General features: G+C 42.1%; 1 protein-coding gene across 1 annotated transcript in view; it reads left to right on the top strand.

Annotated features, from left to right (window-relative positions):
- Positions 1-5,436: 5,436 nt before the first annotated feature.
- CACUL1 (CDK2 associated cullin domain 1) overlaps positions 5,437-25,663 on the top strand; it is a 44,107-nt gene continuing 23,880 nt past the window's right edge. Inside the window, exons 1-4 of the mRNA XM_071446472.1 lie at positions 5,437-5,872; positions 11,976-12,102; positions 16,285-16,387; positions 25,157-25,252. Coding sequence (XP_071302573.1) covers positions 5,611-5,872; positions 11,976-12,102; positions 16,285-16,387; positions 25,157-25,252 — 588 coding nt within the window. The 5' untranslated portion in view covers positions 5,437-5,610. The remainder of the gene's footprint in view (positions 5,873-11,975; positions 12,103-16,284; positions 16,388-25,156; positions 25,253-25,663) is intronic.

Below are 25,663 nucleotides of genomic sequence, written 5' to 3'. Positions count from 1 at the left end.
TATTGACTAATGGGATAGAATAGTCTGGTCATGCCTGTAGTTAGAAGGATTGACACAAATGTGCCACAAATGTGCGTGTAGTGCAATTGCACTAAAAGAATTGTGCTTTGTCTTGGTGCAAGAGCAAAATATAGTCCTGTTTTACAGGGTACACACACCTCCCACCCTGCAGCCCTCAGGGCTGGGCTCAGGACACTGCTTTATGTGCCTGACTGATGTGACAGAGCATCCAGAGCTGCTCAGGGTGGCTGTGCCCCAGGGGACGTGGCTGGGCAGGGCTCTCGTCCTCTGCTCCCATGGGCCAAACACTGAGCTATTCCCAAATGCAGGAACTCGGTGACAGAGACCTTGAGATAATCCTGTTAAATAATTTATGAGGCAGGAACGTGTCTGGACTTGGCAGAAAAAGGTGACAGGGCATACACAGCATAGGGCAGGTATGGAGTGAGCCTTAAGCTCTGAGCTTAAACAGGGCACTGGTTTTATGGGAATCTAAGTGAGGCTGGTCTTGTTAATTATGGCAAATTAGTGAGCCCTCACACCAGGGCTTAGTTACACCTCACACCACACCATAGTTAGTATGGCAAATTACTCAGAGCCCTCACACCAGGCACAGATGATGCAGGGAATGGGACTGCTAGTGGGGAAACTGGAAAAATTTCAGTGCACATTCTCCTGTAGTCATTGTGCTTTTAATATCTTGATGGAGAGAGCATTCAGACAGAGAGAGGGGAACTGGTTTGAATACACATTTTCATTTTAAACATTTTCACACAGTTCTGGGTCCTATCCTCTTTGTTAGGCTGAGAAGTAGGAATACAGCCTTGCTGAAGGACAGAAGCAGGAACACATTGAGCTTTATTTAAAACTATCTCACATAGCCCAAGTGCAAATCATCAAGATGAGGTTTTGCATATGCACCCAGGGTACCAGAAGCAGACCATGGAGTCATTCTTTACCTTATTTCAGGGGAATATGATCTGATTTGGCTCTGCATTTTTTTCTGCCCTGCAAAGCAGCTGTGTGGGACAGTACAGGGAAAGGACAGACATCCCTGGAGTACCCATGTTAGCTTTGATCAGAGCTCACATCTACCCTGCTGTTCCCTGGCTGCTCCCTGGCTGTGTGCTTCTCTTCTTCACCAAAGGCACTCTGCTGGCACCTGGCATGAGCACACTCCTGCTGTCTTGGGGATTAGCTGGAATTTCCTTTGTTCACAATAGAACTTCTGCTTGTGGAAGATGGCAAGGATTATTCCTCTTCAGGCAGGTGATTTCTGCTGGTGTTCTGACACTTTGCATCGAGATCAGAAATCGATAGTGCTGCTCAAACATGTTACCAACCTTTATTTCCCAAGGATTTATCACATAAACTGTGTTTTTCCAATTTTTCCCTGTTTAGGCAGAGACCAACTGAGACATCATGAAACTAGAGACTGTATATAGTCAGTGTTCACAAATTACATATAGTCAAGAAACACTAAGGATGATCTCTCCATCCCATAACTGGCACATTTTCAGGAAAACTTTATACAGATCAGCTTGCCCAAAGTGGGAGTTGCTGTTGAAAGAGGTATGCCACAAATTGCCAGTCTCAATGGGACTTTCAGTCCCCTGTGCCTGAGAAAATCATCAATTGTCAAAATATGTCTCAAAAATAACGAGCACCTAAACTTCCTTGTAGGTTTATCTGCTCTCTGCCAGCACTCAGCAAGGGGCTCTCTTTTTAAGCATTGAAAGAGCTGTGTTGTATGCTCCTCCTGACACACTGCTATTTAAGGCTCTGCCTAGCACTATTTTTTCTTTCTGGTTGGAATTATTTTCTTTTTTTAATTTGGTTTTTAGAGCCAGAGCTATAAATCTGAAAAGCGTTTTACACGCTGTGTTAGGGCTTGATTGAAATCCCATTGAAATCAATGAAAGCTTTCCTACTGACTGCAGTGGGATTGGTGCTTGGGAAATCAGGAAGAAATGTCTTTTAAAATAAGAATTGTATCCATGTCATAATGTTTATTACCAGTGGCAGGAAATAAACCAAAACACACACATCTTTTCCCAACATGCCTCATATATCATTTAACTGTTACCTATATATCATTTAACTGCTGCCTATATATACCCAGCTGGGACACAGAGTGCAGAAACAGCTCTTCTGGGCTACCTAATAATTCTGTTTTATAAACACAAACAGATGAGAAAGACAAATTCCCTTATCTGATTGATACAAATGTTCATAAAATTACACAAGAGGAAACATCCAGCAAGTGTCCCAGTCTGCTTCTGAGAACCTGGTGGTCTCATTTCTGTGAAGTTCTGTGTAGATAATATTTCTTTAATGCCTCACACTTTCCATGGACAGGTACTGTTAGGAAATTTAAATTTGTAGCAAAGCTTGTGGCTGTGACCTGGTTATCAGAAGTTGTGAGCCAAGAAGAAAAAAAACAAAAAAAAAGAGAAAAGAAAGAGAAAAAAGATATGATGAAGATGTAAAAAACACTTGTGATACTTGTCTGGGTAATTACATGCAGATTCTGGAGACTGAAATGAAAGTGTGACATCTGCATGTTACTTTGTCATCAAAATTGCTGCAGTCTACTGACGAGCCAGTTACAATAGAGACAAGCCTGAGTCTCCGGGGATGTTACAGAGACGTGAGGATCCTCAGGTCTTGTCAGAACTGAATTTTTATGTGGTATTCTCAGCTAACAGCAAAAATAATTATAGTTATGGTATTTCAAAACCCCACTTTGCCAAGGCAGTATTTAAAGCCTGAGTCGAATTTTCACATGCTGACGAGGAAAAAAGGAAGCTGTGCAGAGAAGTCTCTGTGCAAAAACAAGTGCTGCTGCAGTGATGAGCCCTTTGATAGTGCCTTTATCAGCGTGCAGGCGTGTTAGGAATAGTGTGTGAGCCATGGATGGCTGCTGCAGCTTGTTCTTTGCCTTATGGGAGGCAAGAAAGGGCTTCTTGTTTGATTGGTAAGATGAGCTGCCTGGTTGCACAAGGCCGTGAAGTATTTCCTAAGCTTTCCTGGATTCCTGCCACAAGGAAGTGCAGTGAGTGTAGTCACAGTGAATGGAACGTTGTGAGAAGGAATTAGAAGGGCAAGGTGCCCTCAAAATCTGTGGCAAAAACCTCCAGCCAGCAACCCAACCCAACCCAACCCAACCCAACCCAAACCAACCCAACCAAACCAAACCAAACCAACCCAACCCAACCCAAACCAAACCAAACCAAACCAAACCAAACCAAACCAACCTAAACCAAACCAACCCACACCAACCCAAACCAACCCAACCCAACCCAACCCAACCCAACCCAAACCAAACCAAACCAACGCAACCCAACCCAACCCAACCCAAACCAAACTAATCCAACCCAAACCAACCAATCCAACCCAACCCAAACCCCAGCTGTTCAATAAATTACAGAGATGGCAGCAGAAATAGGCGTGGGCAGCAAGAGAGCATGAAAGAAAAAAGACATTTTAGAACTGAAAATGAAAAGCAGTAATTCTAGAACTGAAAAATGCTGTGTTTGTCCACTGCTCTTAGATGTTAGTATAAGCACTTTTGAAATTGGTAAAACAAAGATAAAACTCTGCTGATAAGAGTAAGTTTCTGATTCCTCCTCAGTTTGTGATGTTTTTAAACACTGGCAAACAATCAGAGCCCCACTCCTGAGATCAGCAAGAGCAGATGAGTGGGAGGCTACAGTGGAGTTGCTCTGAGGGCTGAGAAAACAAACATGCCTTCCTCGAAGCAGTGAAGATATGCAAACTCCATGTACTTTTCTGTGTGGTTATCAGAGTTGTGGTTATGAACACTTAGCTAAGCTGGAAATGGTTTGCTGCTTTAGCTTTCCAAGTTTAACATCCAGTATAAATGACTCTACTGATACCTGCATTACACTGCACATCCAAGTCACTAAACACAAATTGCAGCAGAGTGAACAGAAATGTCCTGTCTGTTCTCTTTCCAGGTGTGGGAAAGGTGTGGATAGAAACAAACCAGCAGCCAGAGCAGGCCTGTGAATTTGCTGAAGCTGTAATCTGAGATCTATGCATGATGTGCCAAGTCAGCTTTTGGACTCTGAGACCAAATTGTGACTGGTTGGGGTTTACCAAGATGGAAAATGGAGAGAAATGTCTGCTGGTTTGAGCAGAGCATTGATGTTCAAGGTGTGATTTTACATCTAAGGAAAAACACTCTCAGTTCAAAAATGTACAAATGTACACCCCATGCAATAGGGACAAACTGTTTTCATCACTTGCCTTTATCAAAGCAACTTGAGTTGGTTCCACACTGCTGTGAAATCAGCAGCATCTTCTGCTTTTATAAAACAAAACAATTTTGTTTCATGCTAAAATAGAACCTGGTGTTTCTACTAGGAAGAAAGATGACACGCTTTTCACTTTTTTGAGACATTTTGGAAAGAAGACCCACCTTTGATTTTATCTACATTTTTCACTTTTTCTTGTTTTTGTTTTGTTTGCCAAGCAAGATCAAAAACCCACACAGTGGAAATCTATTTTCAGTAAAAACCCACTGCTCATTTCCATTCTTCCATCACAGTGCCCAGGTGAAAATGAAAATAAAACGTAAAGTAAGTGTACTTGAAGGCAACTAGGCAATATTATCACAGGATCATGGAATGTGAAGGGGTTGGGAGGGACCTTAAGGACTATCTTAGTCCCAACCCTGCTGCCATGGACAGGGACATCTTCCACTAGACCAGGCTGCTCAAGGCTCTTCCAAAGTGTCCCTGGACACTGCCAGGGGTGGGGAATCCATGACTTCTGTGGGCAACCTGTTCCAGTGTCTCACGGTAAGGAATTTCTTCCTAATATCTGACCTAAATTTTCCCTCTTTCAATTTGTATCCATTACTCCTTGTCTTATAAGTACAGTTCTTGGCAAAGAGCATATTAAAACATACTTTTGAATTGTTACATTGTTTATTGCAAGACAAACGGGTTTATACATTATTTGTGCAAGTCATTTCCCCTATTAACAGGAGAATAGAAGGGAGCAGCACTGCGCAGGCACTTCACAGAACAGGTTGGGCTGGAAGGGACTTTTAAGGATGGTTTGTTTCCAAGCCCCCCATGGGCAGGGACACCTCGCAGGGTGGCGGTGGTGCCGAGGAGCGGGCACAGGGTGTGACAAGCGACATCCCGATCGCGCTCGGCCCTTTTTCCTGAGAGCGGGCCCCTCACGGCCGCCACGCTCCCGCCAGGGGGCGCTGTGGGCACGGGGCCCGCTCTCCGCGCGGGCCCTGCCGGAGCCTCCCCGCTCCAGACAAACCCTCCCTGCCCTCGGGGAACCGGGAAGAGCGAACCCCGGGCGCGGCCGGCGACGGAGCCCGCGCCGGCCGCGCCTCTTTCCGCGCCCCGCCAGTCGCTCCGCCCCGCAGGACTACATCCCCCAGCATGCCCTGCGGCGGTGCCGCCCGGCGCGGCTGCCGCCTTCCGCCCGGCGCGAAGTGTCGCGCGGCGCGGCCGGAGCTGGGCTGGGGCCCGGGCCGAGCCCGCCGAGCCCCGCCGGGCCTGAGGCGGCGGCGATGGGCGGCGGGCGCTGATCCCGCCCCGCTCCCGCAGCCAGGCGCCCGCCATGGAGGAGGAGAGCATGGAAGAGGAAGGCGGCGGCGAGGCTATGATGGACGACCAGAACCACAACAATTGGGGCGCGGGCGGTTACGGGCGGCACCTGCTCGGCGAGCGGCTGCTGCCGCCGGCCGGGCCGCCGCGCCCCGCGGGGCCCGAGCACAACGGAGCGGGGCTGCGGGGCTGCGAGCCGGGGGCTGCCGCCGGCAGGGTGGGGGCGGCCGGGGCCATCGCCGCCATCAACATCAGCGCCTCGACCTCCAAGTTCCGTGAGTGAGCCGGGCCTGGGCACGGGGGGGCCCGCCTGCTGCTGCTGCCGCTGTGCTGAACCCGCTGCCCCGCTCCCCTCTGGGGCTCCGCTCGTTCCTGCCCAGACCTGGGGCTCGCCTCGAGAGATTCTCGGAGCGAAGTCAGATGGGTTAAGGCGCCTTGGAAGGCGAAAATAGCCTTTGCTCGCATAGCGCCCCAACTTCTGCTTTGCTGTCACGGTGGCTGTGGCTGTAGAGCTGGGAGAGTGAGCGTGGGCAGGGCTCTGTGCCGCTGCTGGTTCTGAAACCTTTTAGCTCAGACCTTTCCTATACACTTTATCCGTCAGCCTAGGAAAACCTAGAGATGAATTGGTGGAAGCCTGTTTGGGATTGCTGCAGGCAGCTGTGAGCAGAGCCCCTGCAAGGGTCATGCTGTCCCGGAAGGGACGAGTGTCTGCAAAGGTGGGATGAGAACGACAGAGGGTAAATTTACTCAAGGTAGCCCCAAAAATAGAATTATAACATCAGAGAACGGTTTGGGTTGGAAGGGACCTTAAAGACCATATTGTTCAAAGCCCCCTGCTTGAGCAGGGACACCTTTCTCTAGACCAGGTTGTTCAGAGCTTAATCCATCCTGGCTTTGGGGGTTCCAAAATGGCTTTTGCATGTAGCTTCTAACAAAAATGGCATTTTCTCCCTATTTTTTTTTCTGTGTTAAGATCGAGAGAGTGGAAGATTTTTTGCTGTACATTTCAGTTCTACTTTTTTTCCGAAAGTCACCTTTCTGGGCAAAATAGACCATTTTTTTCTCATGGACTGTTGGAAAACTTGGATTTGGATAGTTAAAGCATTCCTGGAAGTGCAGCTGTGATTGCCACAATAAAATTTAGATGGGAAATGCACTTTGTATGTTCTCCCTGCTTTCCCCAGTGCTCTCTCACCTGTCCATGTCCAGAGGTGGTCAAAAGCTCAAAGTTCAGTTCTGGATTCCTGCTTCTCGGGTAAGCCTGGCTTTTGTGGCACATGGCCAAGGCTGGCTGCTTTGAAGTTAAGACTCCCAGGCTCTGTGAGCTCCCTGGCACTTTGCCTGCCTTGCTTGTCAGGTCTCCAGGTACCTTGGGGTGGCTTCTAAACCCTGGAGACAGCTGAGATGAGATGTCGTTCAACCTTGCTAAACTAGGCTCTTGAAGTCTTAGTCCAGACATTCAGAATCTCAGTTTTTCCTTCTGTTTCAGAATGAAAATGGTTTTCAAGCTGGACCTCCAGCAAGTGGGAAGGTGATTTTCCAGCTAATCCACAATTTATGTCTGAGGGGGAGAAGCAGCAGCATGATTTTGCTTAGGGTGTGGTTTTGGAGTTCTTGTTTTCACTTCTCAAGCACTGGTATCCCAATGTAATATTTTACTGATTTTTTTTTTTAATTTTCCTGGAAAACAGAAAATTCTCTAAGGGAAATTCATTAGAACTTTTCCATACCCTTGTGTAGTGGACAGCTGTGATGGTACATGTAAGTGAACAGAACAAGTGAGTGAAGTGGTATTGACTGAGAACCTCAAGGAGCTGAGGTGGGCTCCTGCCTCTTCTTATCCTGGCTCTCACAGAGGATCCCTCAATCACCTTTGTTTAATTTTCACCCATAGAAAAAGGGAGAAGGGTCTCTTTGGATATAAGTGTTCCCTAAGAGGGAATCAGTGTGTGCTGGATCCCTCCTGCCTGCTCTGTCCCACTAATGGCAGAACATGCCTAGAGAAGTTTGCCAGCCCTAAGCTTGATGGAAAAGTTGTCTGTTCTCTGCTGCATAAGGCATTTCTGCAGCTGGATCAGCAACAACTTGAAGCCTTGCTGTCCTGGACAGAGTATCCTTTCTGTCTTTCAAAGAGGCTAAATCCAGTTCTCCTTGCTTGAGATTTTGGTAAAAGCTAAAATTAGAATAATGCATAGTTCATTTAATAGTTTTTCTTTAATAGTTTACCTTCTGCTTAAAGCAACTTAAGAAAAACTTCTATGTTGTAGTAAACTTAAAACTAAATATTTACAGTTGATCAGCTTCAGTCATAGCTGTGGATTGATAAAGCAGTAGTGTTGGGAAAAGTATTTTTCAAAGTTCAGGAGGGAGAAAAGAAGGTGAAGAACTTTTAGTACTTTAAGAAGAACTCTTCCGTAATAGTAATTGCAGCATAACCCGATTGAGGTGAACAATGAAGAGTTTCCATTTTGTTTCTTTTCTCCTTTTCAAGAAGGGGTGGTTATAAGTGTTGTTGATGCCAGTGCCATTTGGGACAGGCACATGTGGCTGTGTGCACTGGCATATCCACAGATCTGCTGCCTTCCCTGTTGCATAACATTGCTCGGTGCAGTGTGTGTGCATTGCCGCGTGGGCACAAGGTCTGGTGAAGAAAAAGTTACTTTTACTAACCAGCCTTCATGCAGGCTGAGAAACAGGTTACAAAAATAGAATAGAATTGGAAGCCAACCACGGGGCAAACTCATCAACTTGCTAATGTATGCTGGGATGTGTCAGGCAGGGGGGCAGAGCAAAATCTATTGTGAAAACATGCACATGGGGGCTGAGAAACAGGAAAGCACAGGGCCACAGTCTGTACGTGACTCTTGGACAGCTGCCTGAAGAGTTTGTACACTTTAGCAAAATACTGAGGATTGTAGGGTGCAGTGCTATGTGAGCAGTAAAGTTTCATGTACCTCACTTGGTGAGATGAAATGCAGCTTCTGGAAGATGCTTAGTTGCTTGCTTTTATTTTTATTGCCAGAATAAATGACAGATAATTGTCAGACTGCTGTCTGCATACTTGGCAGTAGGTTGGATCAGCCATCCTGCTCTGTCTCTTGCTTTTTAGCTACAGATTTGAAAAAGTGAGTGTGTGTAAGGTTTTATTACCAGTTTCATGGGAGATGTATACCTACTCTTGATGGGCTATATTTTTTGTGGTTTTTTTTTAGTCTTAATGGGTTTTGCCGTTCTTTTCATTGAAGTTGATATCAAAGAATTTGGTGGGTTGAAGCAGGCTGTGTTTCCATTATGACTGTAATACTGATATATCTAGGTTATGATAGCTCATGCATATTCTGTTTTACTGAAATGGTTTCACTGCTGCATTTCACCTAAAGTTTTCTTTTTGAACTTTTTTTTTTTGTATGGAAAAGCAGCAGTTGTTGCTCAAGATTTACTTGTGAAGTCTTTAATAATTTTCTAGAAAATGCTGAATTCTCTGGAAAATACTGACTTCTTTCGATTCTATTGGACTGACTTCTCTCCCAGCCCCACCTCCCCATCCTTGCTGGGGTTGGATAAAGTCCAGCATTCTAGCATGCTTTCTTACAAAATATCAGTGTCATTTCCCAGAAACCAACTAAATTGCAGTTTGGGAGTGGAAGCTATTGGGCAAATCCTTTTAAATTTTGGACACCTTTTGTAGGGATAAGCATTTAAGCATGACATACTAAAAAGAGAGAAAAATAAAAAATTAAAGGGCAATCTGTCTTTCCTTGCTAAAGATCTGATTCCTTCCTTGCTGGTCTTGACCTTGTTCTTGCTGAGTTTGTAGTTGGAGGGTCTTCAGCCACCCTTCACTTCTGTGTGTGTAAGAGCTGCTAGGAGAAGAAGGCCATTACTAACTTGTGATAATTATTAAAATTTTCAAGTACTTTGTTTTCTGGATTAGAAGAATAAAAATAGTGATTGTTCAGTTTGTAGTCTTGGATTTTTAGCTATGTAAATATTGTGGTTGGCTTAGTTTCAGAACTGAAGTGTGGAAATCAAATTACATAGTACTTGTAAGAGACTTTTGAATGAGAATGAAGCTTTTCTGGAATGTTACTGTGAAATTATCAGTGAATTTTCTATGCAGCCTTTTTTTGCAAGTCTCATGGGGCTTTTTGTAAAAGCGTTTTGTCCTTTACCTGTGCAGCGTGTCTAATGGGCAGACCTTCCTCTCTGCTGCTGCTTGCTTTTTCCATATTGTAAAAAAATGTAAAAAATTAACATCTCAACAGCCTGTTAAAATTATTTTGCAGTGTTCCCAAATTTTACTTGACTAGTTTCTTTCAAATTAATAGGGCTCATTTAATATGTTAAACCAGATGTGGGTGTGATTATACGTTGCAATCTTAAAAGCAAGACTTGGTCTAATGTTTATGCTGACTTCAACTTAATATTTTCTGTGGAACAGAGTGGTTCTGTGGAGGCCCATCTTTTTTAGCAAAGTAAAAAAAGCTCAGATTTTGCTGCAGAGTGTAAGCAGGAATAGTAAAGCTGCTGTGTGGAGCTGCTGCTGAGAACATCTGCTTGGAGTGTGGGTTCTGTAAGGGATGAGAGCTCAAACAAGGCATTGCAAGGCAAGGAACAGGGGCTGAGTGTACTGCCAGGGAGGTGCTGTGCTGTTGCTGACTGCATGGGTGATCTTTCATGGGGAAGCTGACTTGTTGGACTTGTTAACTGAAATCCTGCTGGTTGTGTAGCCAGCCCTGTGACCTTGACTCTCTCGTTGGCAAACAGTGATGTCCTTTCAGATTGCAGCCTGGGCTCCTGGGGCAGTGTCCTGCAGCCCAGGTGGTGGGGACCTGGTCACTGCTCAGACACTTTCAGGTTAACTAGATCTGATTCTGTAGCAGCTGTGAAGCAAGAGGTCACCAATGGCTGCAGCTGGATGAAGAGGAGCCAGGGGTGCTGCACTAACATCCTCCTCTAAGCCAAATTTCAGGCTGAAATACCCTAACACAGCACACAGATCTGTAATACTTGCTCCTACAGATAGAGTTCCAACACCTCCTTGTCTCACACCTCTCTCCATTCCATGTTCTCTTTACAATCTTTTATTTTCCTCATGATACTCATAACTGTTTTGCCAATTTCCTTACAATTGTTCCTTATAATGGTGCCAAAAGTGACTCATTCACTCAGCTCCTTTCAACCCCTTTGAAAATACCTTTCAAAAATACTGCTTCTCAAACCCATCAGTGAATCTACATTTAAATGTATATTTAAAATTCATTGCTAACCAAAATATTTCTTTCCAGTATTGTCTAAAATGTTCTGTGTGGGGTGAGAAGTATCTTTATTCTCTATTCCATTTACTCCAGACCCGCATGTGGAGTTCAAATGAAGAAATTAGTCTAGATTTCCTAGGCTGGATAGTTTTCATACGTTTTTGTTTTGATAGATTTGCTTTGATTTCATTGCTTGGATTCAAATCACAGATTTGACTGAGGTGCTGTTGGTTGCTGAGGGCTTTTTTGAGTGGGTGCTGTGAAGCTGTGGTGGTGTGACAAGGCAGCGAGGAAGTGCTGCGAGTAAGGCCCTGAAGGGAGGGTGTGAACATGCTGGAACTGAGCCACGAGTGGTTGGTTCAGAAATCCTCCCTGAAAAGAGAGAGATCCAAACCCTCCTGTGGCTGGGAAGGTGCCCTGAGTCACTGGTGCAGGAGGGTGCAGTTGGGAAGCTCAGGAGGAAGGCCAGGGAGCAGTGGGGAGCCCTAATTTAAACACCTCCTGTTCTTCCCTCTGGTGATCTTTATCTGCAGAAGGAGTGTAATTGTCCCTGCTAGAGGGAAACTGGAATGCAGATTCAGAAAAGTTGCCTGGAAGCCTAACTGCAGTTGAAGGCAGAGGGAACTGCATCATCTTTTAGACCAAGGAAGCTGCTGGTCCCACCTGAGACTTGTGAAATGAATACATCTGCTGGGAAGGAATATTCAAAACCTACCAGTTTTGGCCAGAGCTTGTCCTCCTGAACGTGAAGATGCTGTGTTAATAGTTGGTTCTGAACTGCTACAAAGTTACATAATTTATTAGTCTGAACTAATCTTTTTATAAATTTGTATCATTATATTTTCATGTTAGAACTTCCAGGAGTTTGCTTTTCCACGTTACTTAGGCCCCAGAGAAATACCAATGCACTGATTTGGTAGTTTTTCTGGTTTTATTTTTGTAAATACAGAGGTACAAATTCAAGTCTGGGCTTTAGTTTTAGATTAGGTTATTTTAGTGGAAGTGAGCTGTTCCCAGTTATTTGGCCTTGTTATTGGTGTGATCTGAAATCACAGAGTGTTCACTTGTTTCTAGTCTTTTAGGTGAAGTTACTAAATCTGTTCTTGTCTTTTTCTTGCAGTAATGAATGTTATAACAATTGAAGACTATAAGAGCACATATTGGCCAAAGTTGGACAGTGCCATAGATCAGCTTTTAACTCAGAGTCCTGGTGACTACATCCCTATCTCCTATGAACAAATATACAGGTAAGGAAATACTTTAAATGCTCCATAAATTATTTTCTCTTTAAAAGGAAATGTTTATTTGATTTTGTTGTTTAAACATATGTCATATTTTGTACCTTTGAGGAGACAGGTGGGAAAGTCATGTGAAATACAGTACTGTTTAAATGGTTAGAGTGAATAATAGATACATATCTTGACATACTATGTTAAGAGGAATAAATGCTAAAGAATTAAAATGCAGAAGTGCTGAAAACACTAACATTAAAATAAACCCCATCACAGTTGCTTAGTGTAATGTCCTAGGAAATGTATTAAAGACTCAACATCCTTTTCTCCAAAGAAATTGGCATGGTAAGCAGTTGACTTAATGTATCAAAAGGGTTCTTTGTGGTAGCTAAAGGGACCAATTTGGTGTGGTTGATGTGCAGAAGGAAATTGAAGCACCTGGTGCCAAGGTGCTTTGATGTAGATTGTCATTTGTGTGTTTTGCCTGAGGTGTTTTGGTGTGTTCTCCCCTTGCCAAGTGCCAGGCAGTTTGAAGGACACTCCTTTGCATCTCCATTCTTGTCTGGAGGAGCTTGGGCTGTAGCTGTCTTGGAGCTGCAGTTTGGTTTGAAAGGGATCTAATCACACAGCAGAACTGCCTTCAGGCCAAACCAGTGCTCAGTACTGGGGATGGTGGGGGGTTTGCTTTCCCATCACACTGCTGCTCCAAACCAAAATGCTAAATGCTCTAGAGACCTGGCAGTTTCTTATGAGATGAACTAAAATGGAGATGTTTGTTCTGTTGGTGGCAGGTATTCAGGGTGTTGGTGAACAGGATGGAAAGTGGGTGATTGCTCTGGATTTACTGCCCAAGATGCTGTTAAAACCCCTGGCCCTTGCACAACTGTGGCACTGCTGTCTTGATTTTCTTCACCATAGTGTTGCCCTCTGTGGAATAATGCTGCCAGCTCCAGTCACTGATGGCTGGTTTTAAAGACTTGCAGCTCTGTTACCTCATGGCCACTTCCTTTTAGCCACTTTGTCTCTGCAGTTTAAAACTTTGGATTAAGAAAGGCAGGTGTTCAGTTTTGCCCCTTAGTTCCCATTGAAAACTTCAAGAAACTTCCTCTTTCCTCTGCAAACTTTTGGAACTACTTTTATCAGGTCTCAGAGATCAATCATCATGAATATAAATAATTGAGATGGCTGTTTGAATTAAGAGAGCCAGCTTTAGTGTAAGTAATCAGAATCCTTTCCCAGCTTGAAATCCCCAATGTGCAAACAGTCTGCAGTAAGAGATCTCTCAGAAGTGATCTCTGATAATGAGTAGGTGTGCAAAGTTAATGGTTTAATTATATCTAGTTATGGTTTGCAGATAACTGGACTTCATCCTTGTCATCTTTCTACTCCTCAAAAGTTTTATTTACTGAAGGAATACTGGATTTCGAGTCTCTCCTGGATAACCCCTGTACATCTGGGGCACTTGGTGCAGGACTGTAATGATGCATGGATATCTGTTGGATATATTTTACTATTAACCCAGCTAAAGATTTTCCATAGTTTAGTGTTACTGGTAAAGCTGGTGTGTCAGTTTTCCTTTAAAAATTATGTCTGGGGTTGTAATTACTCTCCCACAGCCTCTTCCAACCAGGAGATTGATTTTGGTTTTTTAAATATTTTTAGACTGTTCCTTTGATTAACAATCTTGACAAGATAGATTGACAAGGGAAGGATAATTGATATTTTAAAAAAATTGAATTTAATAAGGATATTTGCTTGGAGTATTTTTGAGAATCTGTAGCAGACTTGGAGTTTAGATCTTCTCTGCTTCTAAGCCAGTTCTTTAGTCTGAAAAGTGGAATGTTTCTTGAAGTGATTCAAACAGCTACATATATATTTTTTTCTTTACAATGAAACTGACATGAAAATCCAGTAGTATTCTTGGTCATCTTTTTGCTGACTAAAGGAATTGAGTTTTCCATAATGCAAAATCAAATACATTATTAGATACCCAAATATTTGGGTATTTGCTATATTTGACATGGTCAGTGATAGCTGTAGGTGTTTACTCCCCAGCAGTGAGAGCTGGGAGATAACTTGCAAGGTGTGTATGCAGATATTTACCATGGAGCAGTTTATCTGTAAAGTATCAGAGTGTCAATAGTGTCTGTATTCAGCTGAGTCCAAAGCCTGCCTGTGCATAGTCACTTCCAGTTATAAAAGGGTTGGATAAATTGGCAGAGAGGTGTGAAGGAAGGTTTGAGATGAGGAAAACATGAGCAGCTAGGTTGTATTTCTGGAAGCCTCCACTGCCTCCCAGGTGCAGTGCAGCTTTCTGTTCCTCAGGAGAGCTTGGATATTCATCCACTGCTTACCCTCTTCATGTCCTTTTTGGGATTTCCTTTTCCTAAGGTGTTTGGTTATGTTAAAGAACTAACAAGCTTGTGACTTCTTTTGGGTAATATCAGGGCAAGGATGATTCACAGAATTAGCCCACAATCAGGAACTGAAAACAGGATCTCAGAATGGAGAAGGAACCTCTAAGTAGAAGTGTTCAAATCAAATGTAAACACACCCTGTGTGTACATGAGAACACTGGTGTTTGACTACAGAACATCTTGCAGAAATAGAGGCAGCAATAGTGTGTGTAACACTAAGGAGAAGTGTTCTTTAAATATCAGTTTAGTTGCATACAAATAAAGCAGTCAGCTTGTGGCTGTGTACTGGTTAGCTGTGCAGCAAACAAATGTGTGGCCATCTGCTGGGGTTACCCAGCTGGCTGATTTTGTAAGAGATCACAAAAATCAGTCTCACTTTTCTGATCAGTGTTTCTCTCTTTATCCAAACCAAACTGATATTTTTGCTCTTAGCAAAAAGCATTATATACCAAAATATCTTTTGCAGTTGCATGTTTCAATATAGGATCTGCTGTTGGTAGACTTGATATGAAAGAAAAACAATGACCTTGACTGATAATATATAAATAATAGCAAACCAGAGATACTCAGTATTTTTAAAATATAATAATATGAAAGGTGGTAGGGTGTCTTCTGGTTTTTAACAAATAACATAGTTCACCAAATAAGCAGACTTTTGCCATCTTCTCAGAAGAGAATTGGAGAGTCATAGTTCCCCTACAGAGTTACAGTGTTGCTGTCCCATAGCCCCATTTGGGCTTTTGGGGCCGTTTAAGGCCTGCAGAATTCAAGGCTGGGGTCTGGATCTCCCTGGAAATCAGTTGTCCTAAGAGTAGTCTCTGGCCTAAATTGCTTGCTTGGTACAGTTCTTGGTACAGAGGAGAGGAGAAGGGAGCAGAACAGAGATGTGACTTGCCCAGGATACCAGGTGAAGTCTCCCTGGGCCTCTTGGATTTCACAGCTACATTTTGAAATGCTGACTGAGGAGTAAAAGCTGCTTGGTACAGATGAATGTTGGTGTTAATCCTGACAGTGATGACTACTCCAATAACTTCTTGCTGAAAATAATAAATGTATTTGTTTTACAACTTCTGTAAATATGTCTTCAATGAATAGCCTTGTTTTGCACATGTTATATTGCAATATGAAAGCAATAAAGTATTGTTAAGAATCAAAGGTGGCACTGAAGACCAGACATAACACAGCAAAGCCATAGAATGCAGAATTAGTTTTATGGTCCTTTTTCTGCATCTTTCTTTATTATGAAATTGTAGAATTTTCTTAGAATTTAAGAAAGAAATGAAGAAAGAATGGAGAAGCATGGTTGGGTCTGTAATTGTAGAACTTTTGCCATTTCTTTTTAACACTTGCGTGGTTTTCATGCTACTTCTATGATACTTGTCAGCATTCCCCTTCTTTTAGTGAGGGTTTTGCCCTAGAATATTCACAGAATTGTTAAACCTGCTTATTTTAATGGAGACTTCATTCACAAAGGAGAGACAAAAGCAGGAGTGTGCTGTTGACAGAATTGTCCTGGCTGTTTGCAAGTGCACTGTAAGAGAACTCATTGTAAGTTAAAATGAAATTGGGGAGGGGGAATGGGATGGATGCCCTGGAGCCTCCAGGGAGCCCTGAGAGCCTGCTGGAACTCATTCCAACCTTAGAACTGTATTTCAAAGTTCAACAATCATTCTATTAACTCTACAATCGTCTAAAACTTGAACAAAATGTTTTGAAGTGTGTTACCCTTCACTGCAAACTGTTGTAAGTTCATTGTTTGTTCCTGTATTTGTTTCTGCAGTTGTGTGTATAAGTGTGTATGCCAGCAGCATTCGGAACAGATGTATAGTGACCTAATAAAAAAGATAACTAACCACTTAGAGAGAGTCTCAAAGGAGCTGCAGGTAAGAAGCTGCACAATCTCATTCTCTCTTTGCTGGGATCTGTGGTTATATCAGAACAGTATGTAGGTGGCCTGTGGAGGGGATTGCTATTATAACTAACTTACAAAATTGTCAACTACTTCACTCACTACTGGGCTGTCAGACTGCAAACCAACTACTAGATGCAAAGGTTTGGCTCTGCCAGACCTTGGAGATCTCAACCACATGGAGAGCACTGGCTAAACCTAAATATATGATATAGAATGAAAGAATGGAGAAAGGGAAATCTTAAGTATCATCTGGGATGTAAATACCTCAGTCAAAGTGATCTGAGCACATGAGATAAATGTCTGCCATTCCTGTGTAAATGTGTATAAACTGTTTATGGTTCTTGTGCAACGAAAAGCAGCACAAGGGAAAATCTAAATGAAAAAATTTAAGTGAATTAAATATAGATTGTGAAGTATGAGTTAGGAATTAATGCATGTGGAGTTCCATTACAGCTTATTCTGCATTTTTCTTGCCTATCTGTAGATGTCAGTGGTTTACAGCAGTCCTAATATATATAGCTTGTAAATCCCTATGCTTCTCTGCATCTTACCTGTGCATCCATGGTTGTTTTCACATGTGTACCTTGTTGAATATTCCTTTTAGACTAGAATCTCCAAGATATGTAGTTGAAATTGTCATTGTTGTAGCAGCAACACTGCTTGATTTTTTTCCCTGAAGCTTTTTTCACTTCCATAGCTGATGTTTGAGTTCTCTACTGATTTGCAGTGCATGAAGTAGAGAAGCCAGATACCAAGAAGCCCTAAACTACAGCAGATTTTCAGTGCTTCTAACACATTGATAACTAATTTAGATCAGCCCAAAACAGTCTTAATGCTTTAAATGCATCAGATATTTCTGGGTAAATGTGCATTCCCAAAATATATAGCACTGTGATCTCTCTGATGTCCTTTTTGCATGTTGCACTGTTTTCCTCTTGTGGCTTTCCTTATAAAGAAATTTAATAGGCATGGTATTTGCTAGGTTCTTTCTTCTTTTCTCTTTTATGGTCTCTTTATTCCTCATGGAGTGACAGCCTCAGTGTTCTGTAAAAATTGCTTGGAGCTGGTGAATGTAGTATTTAAAATAAAGCCTTCCCTTGGTTCTGCTGAGCTGGTACAGCCTTTTTTCTTCTGTTTGTGAGAACTATGAATCATTTCAGCTATACAGGTTTGGCCAGTTCTTCTGATATATCTCATAGTAATACATGGCTTTAGTTTGATTTGAATTTGGGAATACCCCAAATTCTTCACTTGGTAATGCCTGACTATTTTCTCTTAAGTCCCAAAACTGAGGCAGCTGATTTTAAAATTTGTTTTAGCACATATGAGCCTAAATACTTCTGTGTAAAAACAAGGCTGCCTTCTGAAAATCAGCTTGTTTAAAGAATAATTGAGACAACTGTTTAATGCAATCTGAGCCTTGCAAAAGCTTCCTTATGTGGGTTAGACACACCTGTAATATAACACAATACCATCCTTGAGTGCATCATGTGGGTTTTGTCTGACGTGTGAGCATGACTCGGCTTTTGGATGACAAATGGATCTTTTTGAGCTGCTGGAGGTAAAACTCTCACATGCCTCAAAAAATTATTCTATAAAGAAGCTGTTTTAGCTGTGGGTTGTGAAATTTACTCTTAAGAAACTACCACAGTATGTTTTATTATGCTGATACTTCTTTGATCTTAGTATATTTTGGTGACATTCAGTCACCTGGAATTTATGTTGAAAATGCAGTTCTAGATCTTTACCCTGGCATCAATAGCAAATTACTTTGTAAATGTTGGTTACTTGGAAGTTTCTGGTTCCCACAGGCAAACAATGAAAAAACCTGTATATGTGAATCCTTTATATGTATGAGAATCCTTTTAATGCACAATTTGTGGTTTTTTGCTTTTTGACATAATCTCATTCACCTGCCAACAATATTTAAGAGTTCTGTTTATTTGGCAAGCTATGACTTGATTCAAGTTGTTGGTTTTTACTGTTCAGAGATGCAAAAGTAGCCCAGTGGAAGCAGGAATGTTGGTGTGTGTAAGAAAACAGATGGTTATAGAAACTGAAATGGCAGACAAATGAAATGTCCTTGTCTGGACAGGGCAGCACTTCCTTTGCATAGCAACGTAACAGTTAAATGGCAAGTGGGCTGCAGAGTGTCTGCATGTAACCAACATGCCAGAGCAAGCTGTCTCCTACAGGAGCCACTCATCAACAGCCAAACCAGTAAAACCCAGATACCAAACAGTAAAGTGGGAGCACCTCAGGGGACTGGTCAGACTTGCTCTTGCATGGATTTAGTCTTAATGGAGTTTGGTTTCTCTCTTCGGGGCATTCACTGCAGAAACTCCTTATATATATATATATATATATATTGCCCCCCTCCCTGTGTGTGTAGCCCTGTGCTTGCCTGGCCACAGCTGGAGTCAGCAGAGTGATGGATGTGTCCTGAGCTGGTGTCCTGTGCTGGGACACTCAGAACAAACCCTGGTCATCCTGTGTGACATTTGCTTTTCCACACTGCAGGACAGCTTGTGTGGTGCTGGTGTTTGTTGCCCTGTGTGTTCCTGAGGGATTGTTTCACAGCTTTTTGGCTTGAGAGAGTTACTGTCAGTGGTGGCAGAGGCCACAGGAAAATGTGGCTGGGCTGGTGTATTTCTGCCTGTTGGACACTGGGTGAAGAGCAGTGGGCAGTACCTGTTGAGTAATGGTACATTTAGATGACATGAATTGCTTGTCACCAGGCTGATTTGGGACCTTCTGTGTGCCAAGCCATTTCCAGCTCCCTCATTACTGTATCAGTCAGTTAATGATCCCCTCTTCAGGCTGCTATGGAGAGACTCACAGCAAGGATTGCTTTCCTTTCCTGCAGCTGATGTCTGACCAGCTTCTCTGCATTAGTTAAGACAGAGTTTTACCATGTGGACTTTCAGTAATTGAGAATTTAATCTCCATAATTCCTGAGCTGATTGGAATTTTGGATTTTGTCAGTTCAAAAAAAATAACGTGTCGCTGCAGAAAACACAAATTAACTTGTTTCCTGTTGTGTTGAAGTGTGTGAAGCCTGTAGCATGCAGGTGATTTTTCTAAGATGCTTTATTTGGAAACATTTCACTGGTAATGGGCATGGTTCATTATGTTGTGGTTTAAAATAATGTCATCTGTTTTTGTGGGTAATTGCTGAGTCATTCAGATGTATGAGGTAGGGTGGATACACAAACATATGCTTTCAAATTAAATACATCTCTTTAAAATGAGTAAAACTGTATTTGCATTAGGCACTGGTGTTTCTGGCTTAATTTATTCTTATGCACTCTGATAAAGTAATTTAAAATCAAGCACTTTACCCATTAGCACTTCAGCAAAAGATGCTGGAAAGTACTCAAAGCATTGACAATCAAAATGCACTGTGGCTTCGAGCCTGCCTTTTACAAATGTAGCTTTTTTGTGCAGGTGCAGAGCAATATTTTCCTTTTAGTTAGAATAAACTCAGTGCTTCCTTTTTGAAATGATTGAGGGCTGAAAACCATTTATTTGTTATGTGGCGCCTTTTATTTATCTAGAGGAGAGAGAAAAGGGGATCTGTTGTTTTCTGTTTGTGGTGGGGTTTTTATGATGATGGATTATATTTTTTTTAATAATGAACATGACTGCACTGAGGAGTCACTGGTGTTGGTAGATGATTTGCATGTCTCCTGTTTGGCCCCCAGGACCTGCAGGTTTATAGTCTTTGTTGTGCAATGCCAGAAAGGTTTCCTGCCTGATAATAATCATTACAACTTCTCAGCCTTTTGTCTTGGCTCTCAAACCAGTCAGTGCAGTGTATGAAAGTATTGTCCCACTTGCTGTTTCCTTGGGAGAATGTGTGTGGGATTCATGTGTCCTGAGTGAGGGCTTTAAGGTGCTCAAAGAACCCTGGTAAAGGTATCAGCAAAAGCAGATTTAATATTAAAGTGAATTTATTGCTGTGAGTTTCACTGAACTGAATCAGCTCACATGGATGATTTGAACTCAGATGGTAGAAACCAGAAGTATTATAAATGTTTATATTTCTGTGTGTGGACATCAAAAAGATGGCTTTTGACTTGAAGTAGTAGGGGTGACCATATTGCCAGAATTGCCATTAAAAATGACACAACCATCAGCAAGTTAAGCTGAGAGGAGCATTCTTGTCTGCAGCTTTTTGGAAAGGCTTGTTTAGCTCTGCAGCTCTTTATCTGTTTTGTCACACTACACTGGGGCTGCAGACCTTGATGCAATTACAGAAAGATACAAGTGCAGCACAAATGAATCTGTGTTTAATAGATAGAAAAGCTTCTGAAGGTTTCTTACTGCTACACAGTTTTGATGGTCTTTAGATACAATGTCTTTTTGTTTTACTAGCATGTAGAATGGGAATGGAACAGGGCCCACACCTGCTACCCTGCTGTGAGACAGTTACATGAGAAAATGTCATGAGGCTTTGAGCAGGTTTGAGTGCAGGCTTGACTAGGAAGACAGAGTCTTTGAATCAGTTGTGCTTTGGTTTAATGTCTGTTTTTTGTAAAAGGTTTTAATAATTCTAATGTCTAGTGAGGTAGACCTGGGCATCACGTACATTGCAAGGCAAGGTAAACAAATTATATTTTCTTGAGAAAGAACAAAGAGTGGTTTAGAAGATTCAGACCACTTACATGAATAACAGGTTAATTTGTGTAGTCATAGCCATTCTCCCTTTTCACTTGGCAGGCGTGGGAGGGATGCTGCAGCATATGTGCTGGCATTTTGGCAGGGAGCATATTCCCAGGAAAATGGAGCTGCCCATTCACCATAGGAATGTAAGCTCTACTATACATGCTGCTGGTTGTGCCAGAAAACAGATTAACTTTGTGTTCCTCAAGCACAGAACTGTTGTCTCTCTTTCTTTCTTGTGAGCTGTTTGTGGGTTGTTTTGAGGCAGCAGCTGCCTTCTGATTTCATATGTTCAGTTTAAGAATGATATTGAGACTGGTTTTCAAGCTCAAAAAACCCGTATCTTTTTCAGATGCATAGTTTCTTGCCCACAAGTGCCTTGAAATGCCTAGATATTAGATTTCAAATAAGGGAAGGGTAATTTACTTCACAGGATCTCCAGCTGCTTGTTTTGTTTGACTGTGTCTTTATGTAATCCTTTCCCAAATGTGTTTTCTTGTTACTTCTCATTTCTGTTGGTGCTGAGATGTCCACTGTGTTGTGTAAGGAGATGAAATTGTGTCTTGAACATCTGCTTTTAAACAGCAGCCATAGTATTTTATTCTAAGAAGCAGCTGACTCACAGCCAAGCTGAAGATGTTAAGCAAATGCATCAGTTGGAGAAATCCAAGCAAACATTCAGTGCTCCTGTGAACAGACACACAATACAATTGTTGCTGGAAAACTGTTTTTAACCCTACAAGTGGTAGATAAGAGAAACGTGGGAGAGGATTTAAACTGTCTGCCTGTATTGAGTGTTTTAAAAAAACCCAAACAATCCAAAAACCCAACAAATTTACAAAAAAATACCATCCCCAACCCCCTGAATTGACAGTTTGATGGGATTCAGGATGAGGAGTGAAGGAATGAGGGATTCTCTTCTTTCCTGGAAAACCTTAAGCTAGGAGTGTGTATTTTGTATATTTGAATACCTTCTGTAATACATCCCTCAGGTAAGATAGGAGTGGGTTTAAACACTTTATAGTTGCTGGGGAGTAGTAAGAAGTAAATGTCAGGCTTAATTCTGCCCCATCCCTTGTAATTTAAACAGCTGAATGTATGCATTCTCTTTTTCTGGACTAGGACCAGGAGTAAAAAGTGTCAGCCAAAGCAGTTTTTTTGGGGTTTTTTTCTTGTAATAGCTAGATCTGAATAAGCGTAGATTTTAAATTCAAGCTGGGCTGTAATGATGGCCACTTAATATAAAAATCTTAGCAACTTCTATTTACTCATGAATTTGTTGCCATGTGCTGCTTTTTAGTTTACAAAATTCAAATAGTTTTACATAAAACTATTCCAGCTCCAGTTACTGTCCTATAAATGTGAATGTAGAGATGTGGAGAAAGATCCTGTGCTGAAGCAAATAATTGATTTCAGTCTGGCAGTTTGGAGCAGCTGTACAGTGACACTGTGATGAACAGAAAACAGATGGTTCTGTTTTCCCCACACAGATTACAGTAATTCATAGATGAGCTGTGAAAATACTATTATTGATTTCTCTTTGGCTTGGGTATTTTGGTAGTTTACAAGTCAAGCTTTAGTTGAGCAGAGTTTGGTTGTCAATCTTGCTTTTTTGTTGTTGTTGTCCATTGCTGTTACTGTCTTGGCTGCTTGGGCTTGACATGAAACACTATCAGGAGAATAAAATTGAAAAGTGACATGCCATGCTGATAAAGCAGACACCACCATAATTTCTGCATTGCAGAGGTTAAAACCAAGGCCTGATACTTGCCTGACACGAGTGAGGCACTTCCTCTGAAGCCATCAGCCTCTCTTAGCTTTTTTTGTCTTTATCCAGAGCATTTGCTTTCCTCTTGATTGCAAGGCAAAGTGGTGGTGACAGCTCCCAGGTACCCTTCCATGAGAGGCTCCTGAGGTCATTCTCATGAACAGCCTCCCTTACTGTGACACCTTTGGGAGCTGAGCTAGCAGAGTTCTCATCTGCAGAGGGGGAAAAGGTATCAGTGCTTATATCCCCTGTCAAAAGTGTGGCAGACTGGCTGCACACATTGCCTGGGATTAAATCTCCACTGCCCAGACAGTTAGACAGTTTCTGACTTTTTTTTTTTTTTTTTTGGTTGGCTTTATTGTTGTTTTGGTATTTTTAATGAAAATGGCAATCTATCAGTGAGAGAAGAGTGGTGCCCTGTGTCAGGCTATGGTCTCCTTTTGTCTGACGTGTTCTTTCAAGTAGAATTTTCCTTTTTCTTTAATCTTAGAAGCTGTATACAAATCAGAGGGTATAACCATATTTAAAGTTGAGGTTGAAAAGGAGTGAAGCAGGAATACATACTGCTTAGAATGCAGATTTCATTGCATGTTATTTGCAACAAATTGTATATGTAGCTATATATGAAAGGGAGTCCTTGGAGCTCATAGCCACTTTTATATGTTGCTGGCATTTTTGAACTAAAATTTGTTTGGCCACCCCTGAGAACTGCATTTGCAATAAGATTAAAACCTTATGATCAAAATGAGGAATAACCATACATAGCCTTTGGCAACTGCATATGGAATAACTCTCTTTCTTCCTTTGCCAGTTTTGCTTTCCTTTCTGAACTGTCTGCTCTGCATTGGTGTTTGCTGTGAAAATTATCCACGTGTTCATTAAGCATATTAAGAAGGGAGGCAAAAGAAGCTATTTTAAGGGGGAAAAAAAGTCATAAATTTAGAATACTTCATAGAGCAAAATAGCAACATAAATTTTAACTTTTCTCTTAGGGCTGCTGGTGAATGTCCATACAAAAGGTTGAAAAATGTTTGTGAAGATAGCTTTAAGTTCTGATAAAGGTGGTCAAGGTGCAGCTAAGCCTTGAGTGTTTCTTGTGCCATAGATGCTTTGGCTTTAGGGAAATCTTTGAACTTATTTTCTTGCAAGGTCCCAGTTATTGCTGTATTCTCCATCTTCTTTTGGCTTGGTGCTGTCAGAGGGGAAAACAGTGCAGGGGAAGAGAAGTTTTGTTTCTCATTCACAAGCAACACTTTGCCCTTGGGTGTGTATAGGTGTATCTGTATATGTGAGCAGTAGGAGCTCAGGCAGCCCCCCAGCCCCTCTGGAGAGACCAAAGCAGGGGTTGGGCCAGAGGTAGGGCAGTGTAAGGGGGAGGCTTGGGGTGGAGAAGTGGATAGTGGAGGAGGACATTGCTGTAGCTCCACTTCCAGCTGTGGGTGTCTAAGTGCACTTGGAATGCTCCAGTGCAGCTCCCCTGCAGGCCTTCAAATGGGTATTGTAACAGAAACTGTGCTTAGTGCTTCCTGTTCTTCTGCTTCTCCTCTCAATTTAACTTCACCTGCTGCTGAACAGATCTTTTAAGTTCCTTATCTCCTTCTTTGGGAAATAGGGTATTTTAGCCAGAAAATAGCACATTTAGGTTTTGTGTAGCCAAGTTTAGGGAGCACAGCTGGATTTCCACAGGCCTAACCTGGAGCATGAGACATGAATGCAGAATTCTCTCTGAAGATGTTGCTTCTTTGTGAAGCTGAACCCCCTGAACACTTGCCTTGCCTGAGGTGTCCCAGCAGTAACTTAGAATAGTTTTCTGTGGAGGGCAGCATTCCCTGGAGCAGGAGGATGTGCCACTTGCCAGCTCAGCTGCAAAGCCTAATGCCACCCTGCTCTGGTGGAGGGAAAGCTCAGGGGGGTGGGAGCACACACTGCAGCACTTGTGCATGTTTGGTTATGGATTCTAGGCATGACAGCTGGTGCTTTCAAAACAAACCTCTGGTCTTTAAAAAGGAGTGTTTTTATTTGCATATGCTAAATGTCAGCTTGTTACAGGCTCACTGTATTTCTTATTGAATGGACCTTGTGCTGGGCACTGATGTATAGTCCTGGAAAACCTCGTTACTGAAGGGACATTGGTTTTGCTGCAGGGAGTTAGAGCAGAAACTCTGGAATGATGTGTGGCTTGCTTTGTGTGATCCTAGTGTATCAAATCCTTTGGAGTTGTTTGAGTTTGCTATGAAAGCATAGCCCATGCTGTTCCAGATCTTTCTCTTGTTCAAATTACAACCTGACTTTTACGGTTTCTTGCAGGCCAGCCCTCCAGATCTCTATATTGAAAGATTTAACGTAGCTCTTGGACAGTATATGGGAGCATTGCAGAGCATTGTGCCTCTTTTCATATATATGGTAAGTTTTAGAAAATTCTTTTCAAATAAATGTGTCCATACATGAGATACTGACTGAAAATGAAAAGAATAAAATGCAGCTATAATAACTTCTGACATGTAAAACTTAAGATTTGTGCCTTGTTTTGGTGCCTAACAATACTGATCAAATTGGATGGGGAGAGGAAGGGGAAGCCATGCTTTTTAAATGCAGAGTTTTGCAGTTGGTTTCTGCCCTAATACTTCTTTCCTGGGAGTGGGGAGAATAGTTTTGATTTTAATGGGAAAAAAAGCCATCTCAAATAGTTCATTATTTATATCTTTTTGTACAGAGATCATTTACTGACTTGTTAAATTTTGGCTTTTTAGTTTGGGCAGGTTGTTGAGATGACTAGTTTTTGCTTTCAGATAGTACAGATTCAAAAAAGACAGG

The sequence above is a fragment of the Agelaius tricolor genome, unplaced genomic scaffold (assembly GCF_023055355.1).
Source record: "Agelaius tricolor isolate 1412-34295 unplaced genomic scaffold, bAgeTri1.0.p SCAF_22, whole genome shotgun sequence".
NCBI lineage: Eukaryota > Metazoa > Chordata > Aves > Passeriformes > Icteridae > Agelaius > Agelaius tricolor.
Note: the sequence above shows the minus strand (reverse complement) of the source record. Positions and strands in the feature narration are given on the sequence as shown.